Below are 23,996 nucleotides of genomic sequence, written 5' to 3' on the forward strand. Positions count from 1 at the left end.
AAATTGGGCAGAGAGCAGCAAGGGGAGCTGCAGACAGGGGGAAGGAATCTAAATACCATCAAACTATATTGTATGAAAATCATGATAATTCAATAACAAAAATAAAAAATTTTTAAATCGTGTGTGTGTGTACATGTGAGTGCAGGTTCACATGTGCGATGGTGCACATGTGGAGGTAAGAGAACATCTTCAGGTGTAGGGCCTTGCTTTCCACCTTGTTAATCACTGCAGAAACTCTAATAGCTGGCTCCGTTGCTGCCTTCCATCTTGTAGGAGCACTGGGATTACAGATGCACATTACTACTTCTGGCTTTACATGCTTCTGGGAATCCAAACTCAGGTTCTCATGCTTGTATGGCAAGTGCTTTACCCACTGAGCCATCTCCCAGCCTGTCTTAATTGTTTCTATCTGAAACTGCCTCCTCCCCACCTTCACTCACTAAATTAGACTACTGTCTACCTAGCATCCTAGGGCCAACTCCTAGAGGTAAAACTTGACCCCTCTGCTTTTCATACATAGCTCATTTCCAATCCATCAGTAACTTCTATGGTTCCTATCTTCAAAGTGTTAAGTGGAACCATATAAAACTTGCAGCACATATGATATAGCTCAGCCTAATATAATCTGAATCTTTCCATATCTTCATCTCTAGGATTCGAACCCACCATTGTCCTTTCCCTACCTCATTTCAAGAGGCTCCAAGCTGACTGCCCAGCTTCTACTTTCCCCTACAGTCTATTCTCCCATAGCTATCAGAAGTATCTTTCAAAGATAAATCAGAATCTACCTTTTCCTATCATTTTATATCTTTAAGCCTTCAATGGCTTTATAAGGTAATTACTCTGAGAATCAAACACAGCAGGTCTATAAAGCCCTATACAATTCAGCCCCTGCCTACTTTCCATCATTCCCCTCTCATTCTCAAGACCTCAGGTACACTGGCTTTCTCGCTGTACCTTAATCACACCAACCCTACTACCAGCTCAAAGATTTGATATCTGCTGTTCCCTCTCCCTCACTCCCTGTCACAAGAAGCAAAGTGACAAGGTGGTTATCAGGCCAGGAAGAGAGCCTTCACTAGAAACTGACCCATTGCATCTTGAACTAGGACTTCTAGTCTCCAGAAAAATAAAGAAACACAGTCTGTGGTATTTTGTTTTGACTGCATGAGTCAATTAATACTGAGAAAAATATAAAATTCAGTCAATTCTCAACATTCAATATTTTTAAAACATGACAAGTAACTCCATATATATTTTTGAAATTCTGCTGTTCAATACTAATATTGTGAATCAAGAAGACATGCATTCCTTCATTGGTCCCCATCACAGGATCTTGCCAGTCAATTCATCTTCTCTTCATGCCTTAATACTTGCTCACTCATTAGCTCTCCGTTGAGTCTCAGTTTCTATGGATCTCTTAAGTCTGGATTATGAACTCTTCACAGAACTTATCACAGTTTCCCAGTTACATTCATTTGTACAATGATCTGATTTAACCTGGACTTAATGCTTTATGAAAGCAGGAGACCTCTGCTTAGTTTTATTTCACCTTGAATCTCCCCAGTACCTACTACAAGTCTTGGCATATGAAAATATGTTGAAAGAATAAATGAGAGGAAATACTTTTCTCTCTAGTCTTTCAGCCTCAAAACTATGTTCTTTAAATGAACTCAGAGGAGATTTTTGGCACATTTGCATGGTGTCTTACAACTGAGAGAGCCCCCCGCTTCCCCACTCCTACCTGCTCTCAACAGCAACTACTTCCTTAATACAAATGGAATTTAGTTAACCAAATGTTGGCAGCAGATAGCAATTGCCAGGCTACAGACAAAATAGATGGCCTTGCAATAAAATCTCACTGTTTAAGGGTATGTATCACGTTGATTAATAAACCCATTGTCACACAGTTCCTTTTAATAACCTGGTCTCTGGAGGATTTGGGAAAGACTTGGTATTTTTCAGACTTACATGAGGAACTACCACAGCCAAGGAAACAGAGGTGCTGAAGGGGCCACCACAGTTCTGGCCTGAGTCTCACAGAGCACAGGTAATAAAATACGCAAGAATGAATACTTTGTGTTACACAGGATCCTTTGGTTCTGCCAGGTTTCAGTTGTATAGCACAGCTTTTTAAAAACTAGGATAATAAACACGTCCAAATATCTTCTTAAAAATGATCAATAATGAAATGTATTTTTCAGAAAATGAGCTAGTTTTTTTAAATGTGTATTTAATTCCATTTCATTGTTTTCTTCTTATATGTCACTAAGTCAGTCTTAAACAATTATTTTAATGTTAACCTGAATGCTCAAAAGCCTATTGAGATCCTTTTAAACTCTGAATTATGCCCTTAAGGTTCCTAAAAGAAATTTGTGTATTATTTAAAGCTAGGTATATAATCATGTGAAATGGGATTTCTTTTTTGCTTAACTTCTAAAATTTATCATAAAAGCAAAATTCTTTAATCATGGCCCAGAACCTCCATGTACTATTGTGTTTCACTGATAGGCCAGTTTTCCCTCAGTCTGTGTTACAGAGTACCTTATTAGTCAATATACTGTGATGGTTCTGACCTGAATTTACTATTTCTGAAATGGAGACAACCTTTTAAAGAACTCTGAAAAACATTTAGAGTGTAAAATATTTACTCTTAAATTCTCAAGAGAACAAAAGAGGGAATTACAAAGTTATTCACTAAAACAGAAGTTCCCCTTGTCTTTGTTCTCCCTCTGAACTGGACTTGAGCATCCAAGGGTGATAGTCCAGAGAGGGAAATGATCTGCCCATAGTCTCAGTTGCCTAGTGTTGACTGGGATTACAGGCTCCTAACTCCTACCAGCCTGTCAGGATAGAATATGCCCATTACATTTTTCTCGTCCCTCCCTGCCACCCCCCATTCCCCACTAGAGAGACTAAAGAATGTTTTTGGCATGATATGACATTTCTTAGGAAGGTCCTTTTTCCTGTTAGAAAGGACAACTCTCTACCTACTACCACTTCATTATGTACGGTCTTCACTTGTAGAGTTATTTGTGAACTATACAGATGAGGGGGGCACAAACATGAAATTGTACCCATTACCTGAGTGGGGCTCTGTAGACTTAAATCCAGGCCACAAGTGAACTCTGTGTGATGTTCTACTGTTTCAAGAAGAGGGTCAGGCTTTGAAAAATTCCAGAATCTGTGAAGATAAAGAGAGAGAGAAAAAGAAATAATGCAAATGCTAAAACTCTCCCCAAATACTTTTGTGAAAAAAGACATGTGACATAGAAAATATTTTAGCAATTCATAAATGCAGGGCCCACTATCAACTTATATAAAACATCTAATCAGGAAAGCATGCACCCCCATTCTATTAGATCAAAAAGCAAAACAGAATTACCAATCAATCTACCAAGTTTTAAAAAAACTTTCTGTATTCTCATTACAGTACCTTGTAAAATGGAAGCTTAGCAAATTTTTATTTAGAAAAAATTATTAAACTCTACAAGGACATTTGGGGTGAGAGACACCATACTTTTGTAGCCATTTCTAAAAGCAATCATGCCTATAAACAAGAATATTGGGTTAGATGAATTCAACATCTTGTGATTTTTTTAATTCTACCTCAGTTCTCAACAAGCACCATGAAAAGGATTTAGGTTTCATTCACAGCAATTCAAATTCTTTAAATCTGTTCTCTTATGAAAATCTCTGTAATTTTAAAACTCTCTTTTTTGAGGCACTTCTTTTCTTATAAATTTCATATCACTGACATTTCCAGAATCAAGAAAAACAGAAAAGTGTTTTGCTGGGCCAATATTTTTTTATTCTATTTCTCCTTTGCAGACTGAGAATGACAATATTTATCATAATAAGCTCTGATTTCTGCTGCTCAGAAAATTTAGCTCTATTTTCAATACACAAAATAGTACTTTATCTTTCTAAAGCTTTACCTAGTCATCATCTTTTTATTTACTCTAAACACTATAAAACGGCACATTCAGAATCCTAAGAGTCATATCCTAATTCAGGTTGTCTAATGATGTACAACATGGAACACACTGAAGGTTAGGCAGAGCCCTCTGAAAGAGAGCAAACACATAGAACCAACAGTCACAGTTTGTTTAACCTGGTGGTATTATTTCCCTAATAAACACAGCACTGGCCCTATTAAGTTTTGAAAAGAACTGTTGCTATGGATAATCTGCGTTGTGGGTATCAGAAAAACACTGAACAAACAGCTCATTTATCTGATTACTGAGAGCTACAGAATATTTAGGGGGATCATTTTACTTTAAAAAAATGTGACTTTTCAAAAAAGAGAGGGAGCAAGACACAGACCTCAGAAATGCTAACGGTCCTTTTCTTGGTTTTGGAAATCTTGTTCCTAGACAGTAAATTGTACCAAGATCAAATTTTCTGAATTTTTATGATGCTTATATAAGCAAAAGTAAACATGGAAATGTACAATTTTATTTATAAAAACTAGTTATGCATTGATTTTTATTATTTAAAACAATAATCAAATAACTGTATATATCCACTATGTTCCAACAATTCATAATAGTTTTTAAAATATGGGTTTAATTTGACAAAAAATGAGTTAAAGAAAAATTAATGGTAGGAAACTAAGCTGGGATAGTCAATGAGATTAGTAAATAAAAATACATTCCATGAAGTCATACGTACTCAAAAGGGAAGGACCTCAATATGCTAAGTGTTCTACCAGCCAACAGAAAATAAGACATATAACCAGGCCCTGAACTAGTATCCCCAACCACACTGCTCACAGAAAACTCAGAAAGAAATGCTCCTTTGGGAATTTATAGACAAGATACACTATGTTTATATAATGAAATTTAAGTCCTGTTCAGTATACAGAGTTGTGTCACCAGCTGCCACTTGTCAGTTAGTGGAATCATTCTGTGGGAAGGTCAATATGATATAATCTAGGTATTCAGCTCTCTAATTTCAGCATGGATTTAGATTTATGTCAGTAGAACAGGCGAGCAAAATCACCTTTATGCAAATCATAGTTGGTTCTTATATTAAAACTTTTCAAGGATAAGAAACAGTAAGTTCTGGGAATGCAGTTTCTGCCACAAGGAAAAGCTACACTGAGAACAAGGCGGTGGGCCTCGTGAAAAGAAGATGTCTAGCAGGGACACAATGCCGAGCCACCCATGCTGCCGGATGGGCCATCGAGGTCACAGAATTCTAGATGTAGTCACAGCCACCATGATTTCAACCTATTACACACTTGTGGAAATTGTGTGAAAAATATCCTCAAACAAAACATATTATAACTTCCAACAACAACTACAAATCCCAGGTAAAACATCAAAACAAGCAAACCACCACAACAAAAACATCTACAAGAAACACCTGGGTAAAAATTGGGTAAGACGGGAATCCAGAGTGGTAAATGGACAATAACCAGACTTTTCTGTGAGGGGATTTATTAAACATGGAGAGTCAAAGAAAGAGATTCAAGAAACAGTCAATTTTCTTTCCTCCTCTCCTTCTTTTTTGTTTTTGTTTGTTTGTTTTAAGACAAGGTTTCATGTTGCCCAGGGTAACCTTGAGCTGGCTATGTAGCTAAGGCTGGTTTTGAACGCCTGATTCTCCTGCCTCAGCCTCCTAAATGCTGGGAAGACAGGGGTGCTCTACCCAAGCTTCCAAACCTTCAGTTTTAACTTAAAGGGGAACAGGAGCTAGGAAAATCAGAAAAATCCACATAAATATGTATAATTAAAAAATATTTTTGTACACTGAAATATATTTTAAAAATATCATTAACTACAGTAAAATCTTACAAGCTAAATAAGTTGAGAAAACAAATTAGGCAGTACGTCAATAGACTATACTTTAGTTTTAAATTGAAAGTGGATTTTTAATAACAAAGACAATACTTGTATTTATTTCCTTAATACTTCTTTAATAGCAACAACTGTGAATAGTTCAATGTGCACACTTCCAGAATGTTTCCACTTATCTCCATTCATGCTCCATCTAAAAAGGGAAGGTCCTAAGGAGGAACATGCATGTTTCTCCAGGTTTTTCTCATTTGCACTGAAGCAAGTGGTGTGCTCTTTCCTTGCAACCTTCTTCTAGTCTCAAGAGTTCCCTAAGAGCTACTTATTTGAGGCCTCTATGAACTAAACAGGGCTCCTCTTTTCTGGCAGAAATCAGGCTACACATATCATTAACTGGGTAGATAAGGCATATTATTTTTAAGTGAAATGTTTGTTTTGGTCCAGCACATACACTACTTGGTGCCTTTTTGTCTCTTGGCTGATAGAATCACTGACTGTTTAAGCTCTCTGATGGGAAGTAAATACCGGACAAGTCCCCAATGATTAAAATATGATAAAACTGTAGAACATTTTTCATTTAAATTGGTGATCATAATACAAGGCCTTAGCTGACTTACTTTGTGCCTTCTGACCCCACAGTGCTTTAACAAAGCAAGCACACAGTAAATAAAAAATCAAAACTATTTTAAAAAATTAAGCTGTAATTATGCTCTACTTCACTAAATTATAATCTAAAATTTCTATAGTAACACGAAATTTAACCAACAGATGAATTCAGCAAAAAGTTTTAAATATTTTTGAAAGTTCTTCATTTCCCTTGACCAAGGGAAATGTGTTAGTTATCAATTCTTTGTGAGTCTTTGCTACTACAAGAAAAAGACAGAGAACTGTGTTGGCTATTTTTCAATGCATTGCCTATATATTAGTTGTGATAGTTTTCATATTTTTAAGTAACCTACACCCTCATAATCCCCTCCATTTGTATTGCTAACAGTCTAGTAGTGTCTAGAACAATGAACAGAAAATGTTACACATCTTTTCATTTACTATTCATCAACAATTTATAGGTCCTACTATGTGTCAGCTATGGTGCCAAGCACCATAAGCAAAAGGAACACAGCCCCAGCCTTCCTGCAGCTCACAGTTCAGTGGGATAGATCCCCACTTTCCCTTTTTAATCGCCAAAGTAGAAGGAGCATGTGAGGTCCTGGGTTCAATCTCCACCAATGAAAATAAGTAAGCAAACAGAGCAAAAAAAAAAAAAAAAAAATTGAAACACAAGTATGTGCAAACTAACAAGTGCCCTAAAGACAATGCAGGATCATTAAGAATGACAACTTGAAGAGGTGACAATGAGCCGGAATCTGAAGGCTGAGGACAAGCCAGGTGGAAAGAAAAGAGAACTCTCCACCATCAGTGGAGCCTGGCAGTGGGTAAGAAGGCAAGCAGGGAACAGGGCTTGAACAGGGAAGGGAGGTAAGGCAGGCACAGGAAGCCAGTAGGGTCCAATGGTCTCTTGTAGCTTGGGCTGGCACTGAATTTACTATACAGGTGAGATTGAATGACCTTGAATTCCTGATCCTCCTGCTGCTACCTCCCAAGTGCTAAGATTATAGGAGTGTGCTACCATACCCAACTGGAAAAGTTTTAAATTCACAAAGTATAATATTTTGAAGAAAGTATAGAGCATTACTAAAACCCAAGCAGGGATTTCCCTTATTGACATCTTCACTTAGTAGAGTTAGATTTTACATTTAAAAGGTATTTCTGGCTAGTGTGAGAAAAATGGATTTAAAGGCTAAGAGTGGGTGTGGGAGAGATTAGTAGTCTAAAGAGATGAGAGCAGCAAGGATGTAATGTGGAGACAGCAACCAAAGAAGAAAGGTGACGGACTGGAGATATATTTAGGCAGAAGAATAAACAGGATGAGTAATAGAAAAGAATACATTAAGAATGATGCTCTTGTTCCTAGCTTCTAGTGTAGTACTTAAAATACTTCCATGAATGTATTAACTTACAGATCTACCTTCTTATGACTGGCACTAGCCCCTTGAATGCAGGGGCAATGTCTTATTCTTTGTATCTCTTGCATGTATAAAAGTGTCTGACAATGCTCCTGAGGAAAGCTAGGAAAAGGGTCTGCTGGTGGGCCATGTGAAGACATGGAGCAGGGCCATGGAGGCTATGGGGTGTGGAGTGCAGGACCTGCCAACACCCAGGGTACATATGGAAGCAGTATGGCCAGCTGGCAAGGTTACAATAACTACAACTACTACAGTACCCAGAACACCAGTGTTTCTGCAGGAGTGTCCTATAGCTACGGCCCAGTCTCATGGGAGGCCACCAAGGCCAGTGATAGTGGCCTTGCAGCTGGGGGCTCTGCCATGCACATGGCCTCTTTTGGCCCAGAGCCAATCACCGGCAATTCTGACTCACTCATTGCCAAGATCCATCAGCGCTGGGATATGTTGTCCAAGGAAAGAGGCAGGGGCAGGAACACCAGCAGTGGGGAGAGCATGCAGGACTGGGAGAGTTCCTTCTGCTTCCATCCATATGATTCCTATGACTCCAGGCCTTGCTTACCTGAATATAATCCCTACCATCCAAGCTACAGCCATGACAATGACTTCAACTTGGGAACGGACCAGAATGTCCGTTTTGTGGGACATCTTTTGTGGGACACATAATGATTGTCAGGACCCAGCCCATGAATGTCCATTGATGGCTTCATGAGGGGCCAAGGACAGGGCCAGGGTCACTTCCAAGATCGGAGCAACTCCAGCACCTTCATGCATAGTGACCCCTTCATGCTACCCTCAGCCTCCTCTGAGCCCCTATCCACTTTTTGGAATGACTGAACTACATGGGTGGATGTGGTCTAGGTGGGTCCTCCACCAACAGGCCACCTACATCCCTCTTCTCCCAGTCCATGGCCCCTGACTATGGCATGATGGGCATGCAGGGGGTGGGTGGTTATGGTAACACCATGCCTTACAGATGTGGCCTGTCCAAGATTCAGATACGGGATTGGCCCAGAAGGAAAGGGTTTGGGTGCTTTTGACCAGACAACATGGGCAGGAAGAGGAAGCAATTTCCCTTGTATGAAGAGCTGGATGCCAAACTGGCCTGAGCTGACAGCGAAGGAAATTTATCTGAAAATGATGATGGAGTTGGTGACTTCCAGTCAGGAGATGAAGAATTCATGGGGGAGGATGAATTCTGTGACTCTGGGAAACATAGGAGAAAAGGAAGATGAGGATGAGGATGTGAAGAAGAGACAGGAGAAGCAAAGGAGGAGAGACAGGATGCGGGACTGAGCAGCTGACAGGATTCAGTTTGCCTGTTCTGTGTGCAAGTTTCGTAGTTTTGAAGATGAAGAAATCCAAAAGCATCTGCAAAAAGATGAAGAAATCCAAAAGCATCTGCAAAACAAATTTCACAAAGAAACACTGTGGTTTATAAGCACCAAAATGCCTGACAAGCCAATGGAGTTCCTCCAGGGGTACATAATAAACAGGAATAAGAAAAGTGAGAAGCAGCATCAGGAATCGATGGAGAAGGAAAGCCCCAAACCCAAACCAGATCTGTTCAAAGGAATTGGCCAGGAGCACTTCTTCAAGAAGACTGAAGCTGCACACTGTCTGGCCTGTGACATGCTGATTCCTGCACAACATCAACTCCTCCAGCGGCAATGTGCACTCTGTGGACCACAACAACAACCGTAGGTTGGAGGCTGAATAGTTCAAGAAAACAAGTCTCCATGTGTCTAAAAGTGTTTTGAACAACAGACATATAGTGAAGATGCTGGAAAAATACCTTAAGGGTGAGGACCCTTTTGCCAATGAAACCGTTGATCCTGAGATGGAAGGGGATGACAATTTAGGAGGAGAAGAGAAGGAAGAGACACCAGAGGAAGTGGCTGCAGAGGTCTTAGCAGAGGTGATTACAGCAGCAGTGAGGGCTGTAGAAGGGGAAGGAGAGGCAACTACAAGAGTTCTGACCGAAGTGAAAGGCCCCATGGACACAGTGGAGGCCAATAGTGACCCCCACACCAAACAGCCACTGGAAGAACAGACCTTTGCAACAGCATCTGAGAAGGGGAACACTGAGGACAAGGCCAGAAAAGGGGCTGCAGAGGCTGGAAGTCAGGCAGTTGTGTCAGCAGCAGAGGTAGAAAACACAACTGTTACTGCTATCCCAGGTATCATGGAAGCCGAAGTGGGACAAACTGATGCAGAGTCCAAAGATGTTCCCACAGAATAAACCCCCCAGCATTTCAAGAGATGTGCATTCTCTCTTTGGCCTATAAACAGCACTAGGTTGTATGTAATTTGGCAAAGAGACTCGGCCATTTCCTTTGCAAACTGTACCTCATGGGCTTGTTTTACACAGTGGGTAGCTTCCCATCTCTGTTAAAGAACACACGAAAAAGAGGTAAAACATTTTGCCCCAAGTGGCCTTTGATGGCTCTCTGTGCACTGTAGTTTGAATAATAAAAGTAGATCTTAATGACACTATACTTGTTAAATACTGCAACTAGCTGAAATTTTGTTTTGTTTTGGTTTTGGTTGTTGTTTGATTGATTGGGAGCAGCTCAATAGAAATGTAATTTGTTTTTACTGCAAAGAATGATCTATTCTATTTTTTAAGTTTTAGGCATTTATTTTAGTTTTGAGGTTGAGACAACATCTTGCTTGTCCCAGGCTAACCTCAAACTCTCAGTGCTCCTGCCTCAGCCTCTCAAGTGTTGGGATCCTGTGTACCACCATGCTCAGTGAGCTTTGAGTTTGTAACACTGTATTGTATGTTCCTCCCAAGGTGTGGCAATATCCTGTTAATATTAGACATCTGTCAGACAATGCCAGTGACCTTGACCTGTGTCTGAGGTCTGAGGTCTAAGGTCTGAAGAAGTCTATAGAGTTGCTCCATAGAAAGCATACCTACCTGAGCCTCAAGAATGAGGATGCTACCTGGGGCATTGTTTCTCAATCTTCAGTACTTGGTAAACAGTTTCATGTTGTGTTCTACCTCTCCATTAATGCAGGGTTTTTTTTTTGTTTTTTCTTTTTAAATTGAGTTATTCCCACCTAAAAGTAGTTAGGAAGAAAACATACTAAAATCACTCCCATAGATGAAAACCAATATAAACTTTCATAGAATCTCTGTTAAAAGTTCATACAGTTAAATGAACATGTTTCATTTTTAGGCAAATGCTTTGGCAGTTTCTGAATCTGAGAAGGGGAGGGCTAACATACCTTGAAGGTAGCATGCACCAGGTTTTATATAGTCATTACTGGGTGACGCTTTTCCCTTTTGAGATCACACTGCTTTGTGTGTCCATCCCTATAAACCGTTAGATTATATATCACATCTTGGTAACTTTGGCTAGTGAGGAAAAGAGGCAGTGAAATATTTGAGCATCAGCTATATATCCAAGGTGCTAATTCATGATCAAAAGTCCATCAGCACTGCTCTAGAGGAGATGAACATTTGAGAATGTCAATATTAGAGCTTAATAAGCAATAAAGTGATGCCTCTGTGGGGGGTGTCTGACAAGGGCTGGGCATGGGGCTCAGTGGTAGAGCACTTATCTAGCATGTGCAAGGCCTTGAGCTCGATCTCACACTGAAAATTAAACTGATACAGAGGACCTCCCCCAAAGACTGCTCATGGATGAAAGAATAAATGAGTACATTAAGCACAAGAGACATAACAAAGGTGAACCTCACAAATAAAGTAGATTCCCAAATGATGGAGAAAGGATTCATTACCTCGGTCATTCAGAAAACAGAACATTCCTTGGCTCTGTGCCTGAAATGAGTAGAACTGTATGCAGCCCAGAAAGCTCCTCCCAGGGAATGCTGATGCCAACCAACTAGTTTAAAAATCACCATCTAAAGCAATACTTCTTGAATCTATTTCAGAAAGTACAGAAATGTTAAGTTCTCCCTTAGACCAACAGTGATTTCAGGTAGGTGAGTAGAAGGAAAAAGTCAACAGGGCAATGGTTCTCAACCTTAACCACACTGAAATCAAGTGAGAAACTTGAAAAACTTATGAGTCCCAGACCACGGTCTGTAAAAGTTCTCCACATCACTGTAACACAGCCACAAAACTTTATGTTGTGGGGAATTAGCCAGTAACTGAACCATTGATCTTAAACCACTGGTTTTCAAACTTAAATTTACATTAGAATCACCTGGAGAGCTTACTACAAACAAATTCAGAAGATCTGGAATTGCTCAAAAGTTTCTGCAAGAAAAAAGTTCCCAAGTACTGTTGACTCTGCTGGTCCCAGGAGGGTACTCTGGGCATCACTGTCAGAAACAGTTGCTACTAGTAAGAATTTACTCATATCCTGTGGTTCTAGCACAAAGGTAAAACTTTGGGGAAGGACAAATAAGTTAGAGACAAAGAACTGAAAAAAGATACAGAGGAAACATAACACAATTATTTCATGAAAATTACTAAACTATAAAACCCTGCTTTCTTCTACATTATTACTATAAAGTAACATAATACCAATATTAGCTTCTCTTTCCGAGTAAAAGAGAGGAAGGAAGGAAGGAAGGAAGGAAGGAAGGAAGGAAGGAAGGAAGGAAGGAAGGAAGGAAGGAAAGAAAAAGATCCATGACTGAGTTTCCTCTTTACTCAATCCATCCTCAGTAATATTATATACACATTTAGCACTTTATAGTTTAGATGGTGCTTTTGTGTTATTTTATAAACTTGCTTTTCCAGGACCAGGGAGATAGCTTAATCAGTCAAGTGCCTGCCATGGAAGCATGAGGCCTGAGTTTGATCCCCAGAATACATGCAAAAAACCAGGCTTGGTAGCATCATGTGCTTGCAATCCGGACCTAAGTGGCAGAGACAGGAGGGTCCCCGGTCTCACCAGCAGCCAGCCTAGCCTAACTGGGAGATCCAGGTCCCACTAAGAGATCCTGGCTCAATAAAAATGAGTGAATGGTTCCTGTGGAAAGACATCTGAGGATGTCCTCTGGCCTTCACCTATGCACGCGCAACACTCACATAAACACACAAATCTGCTTTTGATCATGATAAAAACATCCAAAGTAGATAGAGATAGAAGCTAAGGGAAATTCTTGCCATATAATAAACATCAGCCCCAAAGAACATACATCACATGTATCCATTTTTTTTTCTACTAATCAAAAGGAATTCAGAATACAGAAAGGCATGATCTAGGATTCTCCAGACAGTTCTGATTAACACTAAACATTCAAACAGACTTGTACTTCACATGAACTCAGTTTATCCCTACCTTCTCAAACTACATAGAAAATTCCATAAGCCAAAGTCCATGCCAGGACTCCATTAGTCAGACAACTTACATTCAATACCCTAAGAAAATGATGAGGCAGAGTAAACATGAACTCCCATGACACAGAGTTCAGGAATTTCTTCCTCTTCTAATATATTTATAAGCACACACTTCATCTAACTTATGTACCAGTAAACTGGTCAGCTCCCTTGGTAACCACACAAATTCAGTCTTTTGCAGGGACTGGGAATCCCTGTGGTTATAAAAGAAGTTGATCAGTTAAGTGGCACACAAAGGCAAGTGCTAAGACTCATGAAATTATGGGTCTATTATTTTATTGTCTTTTCCACTTTTAGGGGGGAATTAAAATACAATTTGTAGCCTAGTAAAGCAATTTAGCAAAGAACAGAAATTCATTTACTCGAAAATATTTGTCAAAAGTTAATACTCACTTATTCACACATGAGATTAGAAAGCTATTTGGTTTTTTGTTTTGTTTGTTTCTGGAACTTATAACTGCAACAAAAACAAAGTTTAAAACTGAAAAGCTCTAATTGCCTAGTAATGTAGTAATGAAGAACAAACTAATGGTTGATTTTAGAAAATTACTCAACGATTTTCAAAGATGTCTTTTAGAACATTCAGTCACAAATACCCAGAAACCATATCATAATTATAAATTTTCAAGGCGAAATATGGAAAGAAAAATTTAAACTTAGCTTCTCTATCAAAATGAATTAATTATAATCTTTCAATTAAAACTTTAATCAGATCAGTATTTTCAAGAGGCAGCTTCCACTTCATCACAATAAACATTCAGCCCAGGAACCACACAGCATGAAGCCTAGTGTACTTTGACAAATTAAAGAAAACCATTAGGCTGATGGAGGGCTAGCTCTGGGAGTACTTATGGCTGTGATCCACAGGCATGCAGGATGATATTTTATGAAGACTGTCACATCTCAACAAGAGGGGCTAAGAGAAAAAGGGAAAACTCCTGCAGAGTTTGTTTACTAGTACAAAGAATCATGAATAATCTTTTGTAAATCAATTTCAAAAGATATTTGACTAAAAAGAAACAAAATCTTATGAAATTGTATCAAGATCAATGCATCAAGAAGAGCCTGTGCACATTTGGACTGTTAATTGACACAGAAAAGAGGGACCTAGCGCTAAAGAGAATTCCATGGGAGTATAGGTAGGAAACCTGTCAGGTAAGGCTGCAATAGAACATCACGCACAAACACAGTGAAAACCACTAAACTTACAGCAGTTGTCTGGCTGTGCTCTGACCACCTCTTAGCTACACCACATGAAATACTTAAGGTCCTCACTCTAAAGCTAAACATCTAGAATAAACATCTATGAATAAGTCCACCAGGGCTGTAATGCTGTAATGTACAGCTTAGAGACACACTCCTTTTCTTTACTTAACAACTCCATACTCAGCAGATGCTGGGCAGAAATGGGGAGGAGGCAGGAGCCAGACAAAGAGAGTAGCACAAAGCAGACCAATAATGCTGCTTCTTTTCTTGTGACAAGATGTGAAAATGTGAGGAAAAGAAAAACAAACCAAACCAGGCAATCTCCAAAAAGAAGCAGAAAGAAGCAGGTATTTAGAGTAAAGCAGCCTGAGCTTCTTCCTTAGACCCCCACTGCATTCCTGCCCAGGCTGCCCACATCCTGAGAAACATTTCCCCTCTCCTATTAAAGCTAGCTGCAAAGAGTTTCTGTTTTACACACATGTGCACATGCAGGCACATACATGCCTAAATAGTAGAACAATAAGGGACTCTGCCAAATGTTACGATGAATACAGATGAATAATTATTGTTTATATTCTCTGCATAGTTCAATCCATTAAATTTAATCCATATTCTAGATTGGGGTTTCAGGACAGACCTCAAGGGTGAATCATATTCCCCTGAGTTTTCAGAGAGCATATTAAACTAGGATCAGCTGACTGGCAGAACTCAGTTGATCTGAGTAAACAGGCTCACTTCTGTGCAAATAACTAACAGGAGGGAAGACCAAGGTTTTCTGCTCAATTACTTTTGTCTTAAAAACTGTAATTGCACAGGTTAGGCTTCTCACAGAACAGCAGGTTCCTGTGCAATGCTTCAATCCTTCATTTCAGAGCCAATCACTTTAAATTCTCGACGCTATTGCTTCTGGTACTTTATTCTATCTTAAATAGTAAACTCAGAATTAGTACTGATTTTTTCACTTTCAGAAATTATCTTTGACTTCCTACTTCAGAAATGAGGCAAAGCAACATGCCCTTAAGACAATATAAACATATGCAACAAAATTTATTCCACTGCTTTATTGAATCTACACAAAGGAATTTTTAAAAATTATAATGCAAATTAACTGCCAAAATCCATAAATTTTCTGTTGGAATTAATCAGCACAATTCAGAGTTCAAGGCAGTGCCTCACACTGCATTAAGCTACAGTGGCTCGAGATCCTTCCTTCCTTTCCACCTATTCATGTGCTTGCATCAGGCTAGAATTAGACATGCATTTGGGTTGATTCTTAAAGAAAAATGTTCATACTAAATAATTCTGAAAATGGACTGTAGTTATAAATCAGGCTAATGGAAACCAAAACTCTTACAAGTTCCTTTTTAATTAATGATGTTCTCTCATTTTATAGAAAATTATTTTGATTTTTTTCACTTGGTATTCAACTTACAGAGTTATAGTTCACCTCATGAAAAGATCTTTCCAGTATGACAATAACTGATTCAGAGTTTACTAATTTAAATAAGCCATTTGGAAAATAATCAAAGATTTATCAGTATATCATTATTATAACTGATTGTAGGACAAGTGAAAAATGTCTATCTGTAACTTTAATTTGACAATCAGGGTGCTGATAAAATTATTCCAAGTTTGCTGACTACTATAATTCTCATCTAGGCAGTAGTGACTTAAATAAACACAACAAAACACAAAATTTCTCCTTAAAAAATAAGTGGCGCACGCCTTTAATCCCAGCACTCGGGAGGGAGAGGCAGGTGGATCTCTGTGAGTTCAAGGCCAGCCTGGTCTACATAGTGAGTTCCAGGACAGCTGGAGCTACAGGGAGACCCTGTCTCAAAAAGACCAAAAAAAAAATTTTTTTTCTCCTTCAAATAGTACTTTCTGTATTAAATTCAGTTTTATTAATGACTACTTATAACTAAGGTGAAAACCATGCCAAAATATAATTGTTGGCAAGTTTTTATAATCAGAATATACAAAGGTATCATAATTTTTCATCAAATTTAAATTCACTTAAATTTTCAAACACATGCCTCAATTGCTAGTGATGAGACAATGAAATACAGAAGTCTTATCCAAGAATCAAACAATGCACTCTGTTAACACAAAATATATTCAATACTAAAGCATCCTTGTAAGAATTAGATAAATGTAGGAAGAAATAGCCTTCTTAAAATGGAAGCCAAAGACTACATTGAGATGCCTTCCCAAGGACAGCGACATCTGGCAAATCTGTGCTGCAAAGCCAAGTATGTGATAGGGTTACAAAGATATTTCCATTTAAAATATCTCAAAGGTGCAGAACATTAAACACATCTCTGATCATTAATGGATTCAGTCATAGGTCTTGAAAATGTTAACAATTAACATCACAGCATTAGTCACAAGATGAAAAATGTAGAGGAATTAAAAATGATCTTAACAGATGATCATTAGGAACTGCAAAGGTGCTCGCATTCAGCTCATGTCTGTTTACTCTGACTGACCTTTTTTGTGGGTAGGGGGGACTGGGTAAAGTTGAAATGAAAGGTTTGTGAGACAGAGTACATATTCAGCTATACTATCTGTTTACTTTGGCTGACCTTTTTTTAGGGGAAGGGGAAGAAAGAGAAGTATCTGCCTGTGCAAATCTCTGCTAATAAACACAAGGATCAAAAAAGCTTATCAACCACACCGACGTTAAGACAGTGGATGCATACAGACAGATCCCATGAGTCAATGTGACAATGACAGCATCTATTTGTGTTGCGTTATGTCAAGTTAGCTACAGTCCAATTAAAGACCATTCTCCTGCTTATGCAATATAACTGATACCTTACTCTAAATTAAATATTGTATCATACTATTAAAAGGTATCAGTAAGAAACACTTTTAGTATCACATTTAGCATGAGTAAACAGTTTACTTTTTTCTCCAGTGTTTTTAAAGTTACCAATCTACACAAAAATTTTAAAATATTTTATTATTTTTTTTATTTTTATGTGTATGAATGTATTACCTGCATGTATGTAAGTGCACCCATGTCATACAATGCCTGCAGAGGTCAGAAGAGAGCACTGAATTCCCCTGGAACTGGAGTTACAGATGGTTGTTAGCTGCCATGTGGGTGCTGGGAATTGAACTCAGGTCCTCTGCAAGAGCAGCCAGTGCTTTAACCACTGAGCCATTTCTCCAGCCCCACAAAAATTTTTTAAATAATAAAACAAACAGCATAGACTCTCCATCTAGTTCACCAACTATGAAAATTTTACTATATTTGCCTTATCTTCCTCTCTCTACATATGAACATATACAATATTTTGCCGAATCATTTAAAAATAAATTGCAAGCATTGTGCCTTGAGTGTCTTTATTATTTTGTTGAGTTTTATCATTTGATAAGAAATATTAGAACATATACTTATAGTAATACAGTACTATGTAAGTACAAAGTTTGTAGACTATATATGTATGAAAAGAAGAAAGCCAAACTTCATTGATGCCTGACATGTGCCACACACTATGTGAATATCTTCCATATAATGATATTTAAATGTTAAAAAATACATTTATTATGATGGAGGAAATAAAGGATGAGGGAAATTAACTGACTGCATAAGAGACTAAACAGAATTAAATAAAGTTATATATTAAGTAACTAAATGAATTTTATATATAAATGTAAAATATAGTGATAAAAATGATTTTAAAGTCTCTTTTAAAGTCTCTGGTTTTAAGTCTAGGATTTTAAAGTTTCTTTTTCTCTTACAACATACTGCCTCCCTAAGAAATATTTTTTAATAAAAATGTACATAATATACATAAGTATTACAGGTCACTTTTAAATAGACTAAAATGAAGATGTGACCACTTGGCCACGGATTTGAATAAAATGGTAGACATTCAATTTTGCATGGTGCGACCCCTGGTCCTAATACACCCTATTCACCAGGTTCATTTCTACCTCACCTTTACTATGTAAAAAAATTTCCTATTCACAGGACTCCACAGTGGCTTTAACTGATGTAATTATCTTATTAATGTAATGCTAGGTAAAGCATGAATGATTAATATGTCAAGTCTCCCTGAGGTGCTTACATTTGGAAACAGGAAACATCACTATTAGCCTTCTAATTTAAAACGTCTTCTTTTAAAACACTAATTATATGCCAAGAACATTTCAGGTACTACCTCACTGAATTCCCTAAACATCCCTGCAAAGGAGGCATCCCTTCCTTTATTTCATGACTAGGAAATGGAGGCAAACTTTTACAAGTCAATTCAAAGGTGCACATGTTCACCCACTACTTAAGAGATGCCTAACTGGGAGAATAGTGCTAAATTTCTCCAAACAGTGAGGCATGTAGAGGGACAGGGCTGATAATAGATAATATCCACCCCACATCCCCTCCTTACTTCCCTGGAACCTCCAATGGGCAGACAGCAATAAAAGGCCAAGCTGAAGCTCTAGGATAAAAATGACTACTTCAGCCTTGAAGAGTAAAGGTGAAATGGCTCTTAAGGCCCAAGTGATGGTCTTCTGCTGCCATCCATTCTGGCACGAAGGCTGACAACAGCAGGACACTCACACTCTCACACAGCACTTACAGTGCGTCAGCGCTTGTGTGTGTTAGCTCACCAGAACGATGGTTATCCTATGCTGTGTGTACCATTATTTCCATTTTACAAATACTGAGTCATACAGTTTTAAAATAATTTGCTTGCGTTTATATGGCTAGTGGATGGCAGTTGGCAACTGATGACAGCCAAGCATATGTCAAGCCCTAACAACTCTATTGACTATGGCTTCCATTGGTTTATGTCTGCATTTGAGACTACATAGCTCCCTCTATACCAAGAAAACTGACTTAAAGGCTTAAAGTCCCCTTAGGCCTGCTTCTACTTCTCGCCAAACCTTTACTTTTATGATTTTTGATGTGCTCTGAATGTAAAATGTCCCCCATTAGCTCATGTTTGAGCACTTGGTTCCCATTTGGCGGTGGGCCTTGAGGTGGGGCCTAGCTGGAGCAAGTGGCTAACAGGATACAGGCCTGAGGTTTCTTAGCCCTGCCTACTTTCTGTCCTGTCTCTGCTTCCTGACTATAGACACAATGTAAACAGTAGTCTTCCCAGCCCACTGCCAGGATGAACTGTATTCCCTCTAACTGTAAACAAAAATAAACCTTCCCTTAAGTTGCTTCTTGTCAGGTATGTGATCAAATCAATAAGAAAAATTAAAAACAAACCTAAATATAATTTTTTTAATTTAAAAAAGGAAAGAAACTATACACTGCCTCAGCAACATATTCAAATCTGTCTATTACAGTGCCTGGCAGATAACAGATATTCTATAAATACTGAGTTTTAAAGCAGTGAACATCTGTAAAGTTTTGTAACTAAAAAGCAGATTTAATATTAAAACATTAATACTGTTAGGTTAAGAGAGAAACTGCAAAACATGAGTGAGCATAGTTTGGTATCAATGATATTAAATTCTTGTATTATTTTGCCAAAAATACATATATCCTAAAATAAATTAAATGTTCAATCTAGTTTACTGCTACCAAAGGCCATGGATAAAAAATATTTAAAGGTCTCACCAGAGCCATCATATTCTAAATTATTTAATGTGGCTTAGGTTAAGAAAAAACTTCAGGCTTTTTTTTTTTTTAAATGGCAGAACACCCTTTAGCTAATAAGTAACATGTGTATAGCTAATACAGATATTTCCTGACTTATGTTGGTCCTGCTTAAGAAAATTTAATTTATTATTGTGTGAAAGAAGTATACACTCAGCAAAAATTGTTCTTTGAGTTTTGATCTTTTCCTGGGCTAGTGATAAAGCCCAATACTCTCTTTCATTGGTGGGAAGCAGCAGAGGGCCAGAGCTCCCACAGCTCTGTGGAAACAACCAAGGGAAACAACCGACACTACAGTGGGTTGTGCAGCTAAGATGTTGGGTAGATTCAGTATGGTAGATACAATTTTGATTTACAGTATTTTCAGTTTGGGACGGATCTACCCGGATATAAACCTATCATGATGCAATCTCTACACACAGTTTCTTTCTAAACTTCACTGCAGGTAATATTAAGTCTAAAATGTTTCACAGTACAGCAGTAAGAGATGGCTCATAGGGTAAAGACACTTGCTTCCAAGGACAACTTGAGTTTGATCCCTGAGACCCACAGGGTAGGAGAGAACTGACTCCCACAAGTTGTTCTCTGACCTACACATACACACACACACACACACACACACACACACACAAAACTTTATTTCTGAAAAATATTTCTCTTTCTATAAATTGTCTATGAATTGGTTTACTTTTTTTTTACTCCATTTCATAATGGGAAAACATTTATTAACTTTTCAGAAAAAAAAGGAAAATTCCAGATTTAGGGCTTGTCAAACTAGAATATGCTATTTCCATTAATTGAACCAAAGGAAATAAGATCCGCAAAAGAAGGAAGAAGTAGAGTTCAGCATGAAAATGGTGCTTGTTTGGACATTCAGGTGCTATGTCAACTACACAGCTGAATGTGTTGGCCAAAAGCTCTCGAGAAGTCAGAGCTGGAAAAGGAGGGTTGAGAATATTCTCCCAGAATACATATGTGAAAGAGCACTAAGACAAAAGTAGACCCAAGTTCAAGTGGGACAGAAGGAGATTCCATCATGAAGGGATCAGAGGACAAAGAGAAAACAAACAAAAAGGAATGCCTTGAAGAAGTCTCCTGGATGTTAGCCAACAGAACAAAATGTACCCTCAGGCCAGACCATCAGGTAAGGGCACTTTCCATCAAGCTTTATAGCCTGAGTTGGATCCCTAGACCCCACATGGCAGATGGAGAGAACTGACTCCTGTGAGTTGTCCTCTGACCTCCACATGCCTACTGTGGCATATGTGTGTATGAACACAAAATACTGCCTCAAGATCCAGCACAACAAATGCTGACAAGGTTGGATTTATTATTTCAGAAATCACTTGTGGCTCTAGCCAGAGCAATTTTAGTCAGAAGTAGAAGCTGAAGCCAGTGCGGGTTTAGGAGCAGAGACACAGCCACAAGTGCAGAAGTCTACAAGGCTTTTACAAGCCTAATGCATGCCTCTGAGCTGAAATTAAGAATAATTCCTTAAATTAATTAAATATACAATTAAAAATTTAGCACTACTAATTGATAAAGCTGGTACTCAGAAACATTTTGTTCATTTTGAAAACAATTTTTAGTTAGACTTTTTTTTAACTTCACAAGCATTCCAGAGTAAGCACGAGTGCCCAATCAATCATATAAAACATTTTGTCAAAGCCCTTCAAAAGCAACAGCACAAAAACCTTTTTGATATAATTAACCCTGATTCATCAGTAATATAGATCCATTTTATAGGTTCAAATGATACAGGGTAAGTAAACTGTGCTGGCAGAAAGTCAGGAGAGAGTTGTGGAGTGATGATACGCCTGGAGAAGAAGTGGCTTCATGCAGTCAAGTCCTGCAAGTAACAAGCGCTTCAACAGCAAGAGCAACTGTGTTCCAGGGCTCCAGACAGGAGGAGGAACAGAGGAACAGAGGTAGATGAACAGGACTTGAGTAGAAGTTGACTTGTGCTTTGACCCTACAGTTATTATTGTTCTTTAAGAAAGAGGTAAGAGCCGGGCATGGTGGTGCATGCCTTTAATCCCAGCACTCAGGAGGTAGAGGAAGGAGGATCTCTGTGAGTTCAAGGACAGCCTGGTTTATATAGTGAGTTCCAGGACAGCTGGGGCTATAGGGAGAACCTGTCTCAGAAAGACCAAAAAAAAAAAAAAAAAAAAAAGAAAGAGAGAAAGAGAGAGAGAGAGAGAAAGAAAGAAAGAAAGAGGTAAGATCTTTTGCTGAAAGTACAGGGAATACGCTTAGGGAGGTGGATTCAACACAGGAAGGTAGGAACTATAAGAATTATCACAGCATTTTCAAGTTCACGGTGTTATATAACCCTTGTAATCTTGTGAGGATAGGTATAACTAATACACACATTAAATATATAGAAATTCTTGACTTCCCTCTGCTTCCCTGGGCCCGCATGACCTGCCAGCCACTCTCCAGGTAAGTTGATGGCGACCTCTGCACCTTCACTGCCCCAGCCTCATTCGCCCTTCCATCTCCCCCTTCCGTCTCTCATAGCCTGGGTCCTGTCCCATTCCTTGTCTTGGCGGCCCAGACACTGGGGAACCACCACTTCTTCCTGTTCCATTGCATCCATACCAACCCAGTTGCCTCTCACAGTCCTCAGGAGCCCTATGGGCCTGGTGCCACCCTCAACTCCCTCTGCTTCCCTGGGCTGCAGGGCCTGCCAGGCTCTATCCTGGACGCCGGGGCCACGACTACTTCCTGATCCCTTGCATCCAGAGGGACCCAGTTCCTTCTCCAGGTCCCCGGGAGCCCTCTGGGCCTGGTCCTGCCCTCACCTCCCTCTGCATCCCTGGGCTGCACAATCCACCAGCCTCTTTCCTGAACACCTGAGCTGACCTTCTGGCTTCCTGATACTCTGCATCAAGACCAACCCAGTTCCTCAGTGCAGTATCCAGGATCCCTTGGGGCCTCTTCCTGCCCCCATCTCCCTTTGCATCTCTGAATGACATGGCCACCAGCTACCTGAGACCAGCATCTTTCCTGGGCCCTGTTCCCAGGCCAGTCCAACCCCCAAATTCCTGAGGCCAAAAACTTTCCTGGAGGGATCCAGACCTTAGAAGAAAGCCTGAGAGCATCTGATCCTCATCTGACTTGGGCCTCTGTGGGAACTCCTGAAGACAAAAGCAATCTGGCGACTCCAATATAAAATCAAAAGAGAGAACTGGAAGCTTAGAGGAACAAGCTTTTCATGCCCAAAAAGTAAACCACAAAGACACATAAAGTATACAAAAAGAAGCAGACCTAAACTTGAAGGCTTGAGTCTCACACAAGAATCAGAAACTACAAAGGAAATTCACACATCAAAGTCACAAAGAAAAAATAATAACATGAAAAACCAAAAGTAATATATCCCAACCAATTACCAATAGTCCTCTAGAGGGGTACAATGAGAACTCCCTAGAGATAACACAGGACATGGAACTCAAAAGAACAATTATAAACATGATAAAATAATTTGGTGAATTTAAAGAACACACACAGAGAAAGAAATTAAAGGACTAAAGGAAGATAGGGATAAACTTCTGAATGAATTTAGAAAAGACCTAGAAATATTGAAGAATACTCAGGCTAAAATGAAGAAGGAAGTGAAACATGGAGTAAGCCACTTAGAAACAACAGGAGAAAGTCTCATAAACAGGATGAATGAAGTGGAAAACAGAATATCAATACTGGAAGATAAAGTAGACGAACTAGACCACAAAGCAAAGACTATGAAAAATTGAAGAAAGCACAAGAATGGAATATGCAGGAATTGTGTGACACCATAAAAAGACCAAACTTACGAGTCATAGGCATACAGGAAGGAGAAGAATCCCAAGATAATGGCATGGACCAGATCTTCAACAGAATCGTGAAAGAAAATTTCCCAAAATTAAAGAAAGACATGCCCATACAAATACAAGAAGCATACAGAACACCAAACAGATATGACCAGAAAAGAAACTGTCCACGGCACATCGTAGTAAAAACACTACATGCACAAAACAAAGAGAAAA

The 23,996-nt window shown here is 38.9% G+C and overlaps 1 protein-coding gene and 1 pseudogene across 1 annotated transcript in view; one reads left to right on the forward strand and one right to left on the reverse strand.

Moving 5' to 3' along the window:
• Pex7 (peroxisomal biogenesis factor 7) overlaps positions 1-23,996 on the reverse strand; it is a 96,827-nt gene that overhangs the window by 16,574 nt on the left and 56,257 nt on the right. Inside the window, exon 9 of the mRNA XM_008822053.2 lies at positions 3,085-3,184. Within this exon, the coding sequence (XP_008820275.1) occupies positions 3,085-3,184 (100 nt within the window). The remainder of the gene's footprint in view (positions 1-3,084; positions 3,185-23,996) is intronic.
• On the forward strand, positions 7,964-10,064 carry LOC103724900 (annotated as a pseudogene).

The sequence above is a fragment of the Nannospalax galili genome, unplaced genomic scaffold (genome assembly GCF_000622305.1).
Source record: "Nannospalax galili isolate Female #2095 unplaced genomic scaffold, S.galili_v1.0 scaffold186, whole genome shotgun sequence".
Lineage (NCBI taxonomy): Eukaryota > Metazoa > Chordata > Mammalia > Rodentia > Spalacidae > Nannospalax > Nannospalax galili.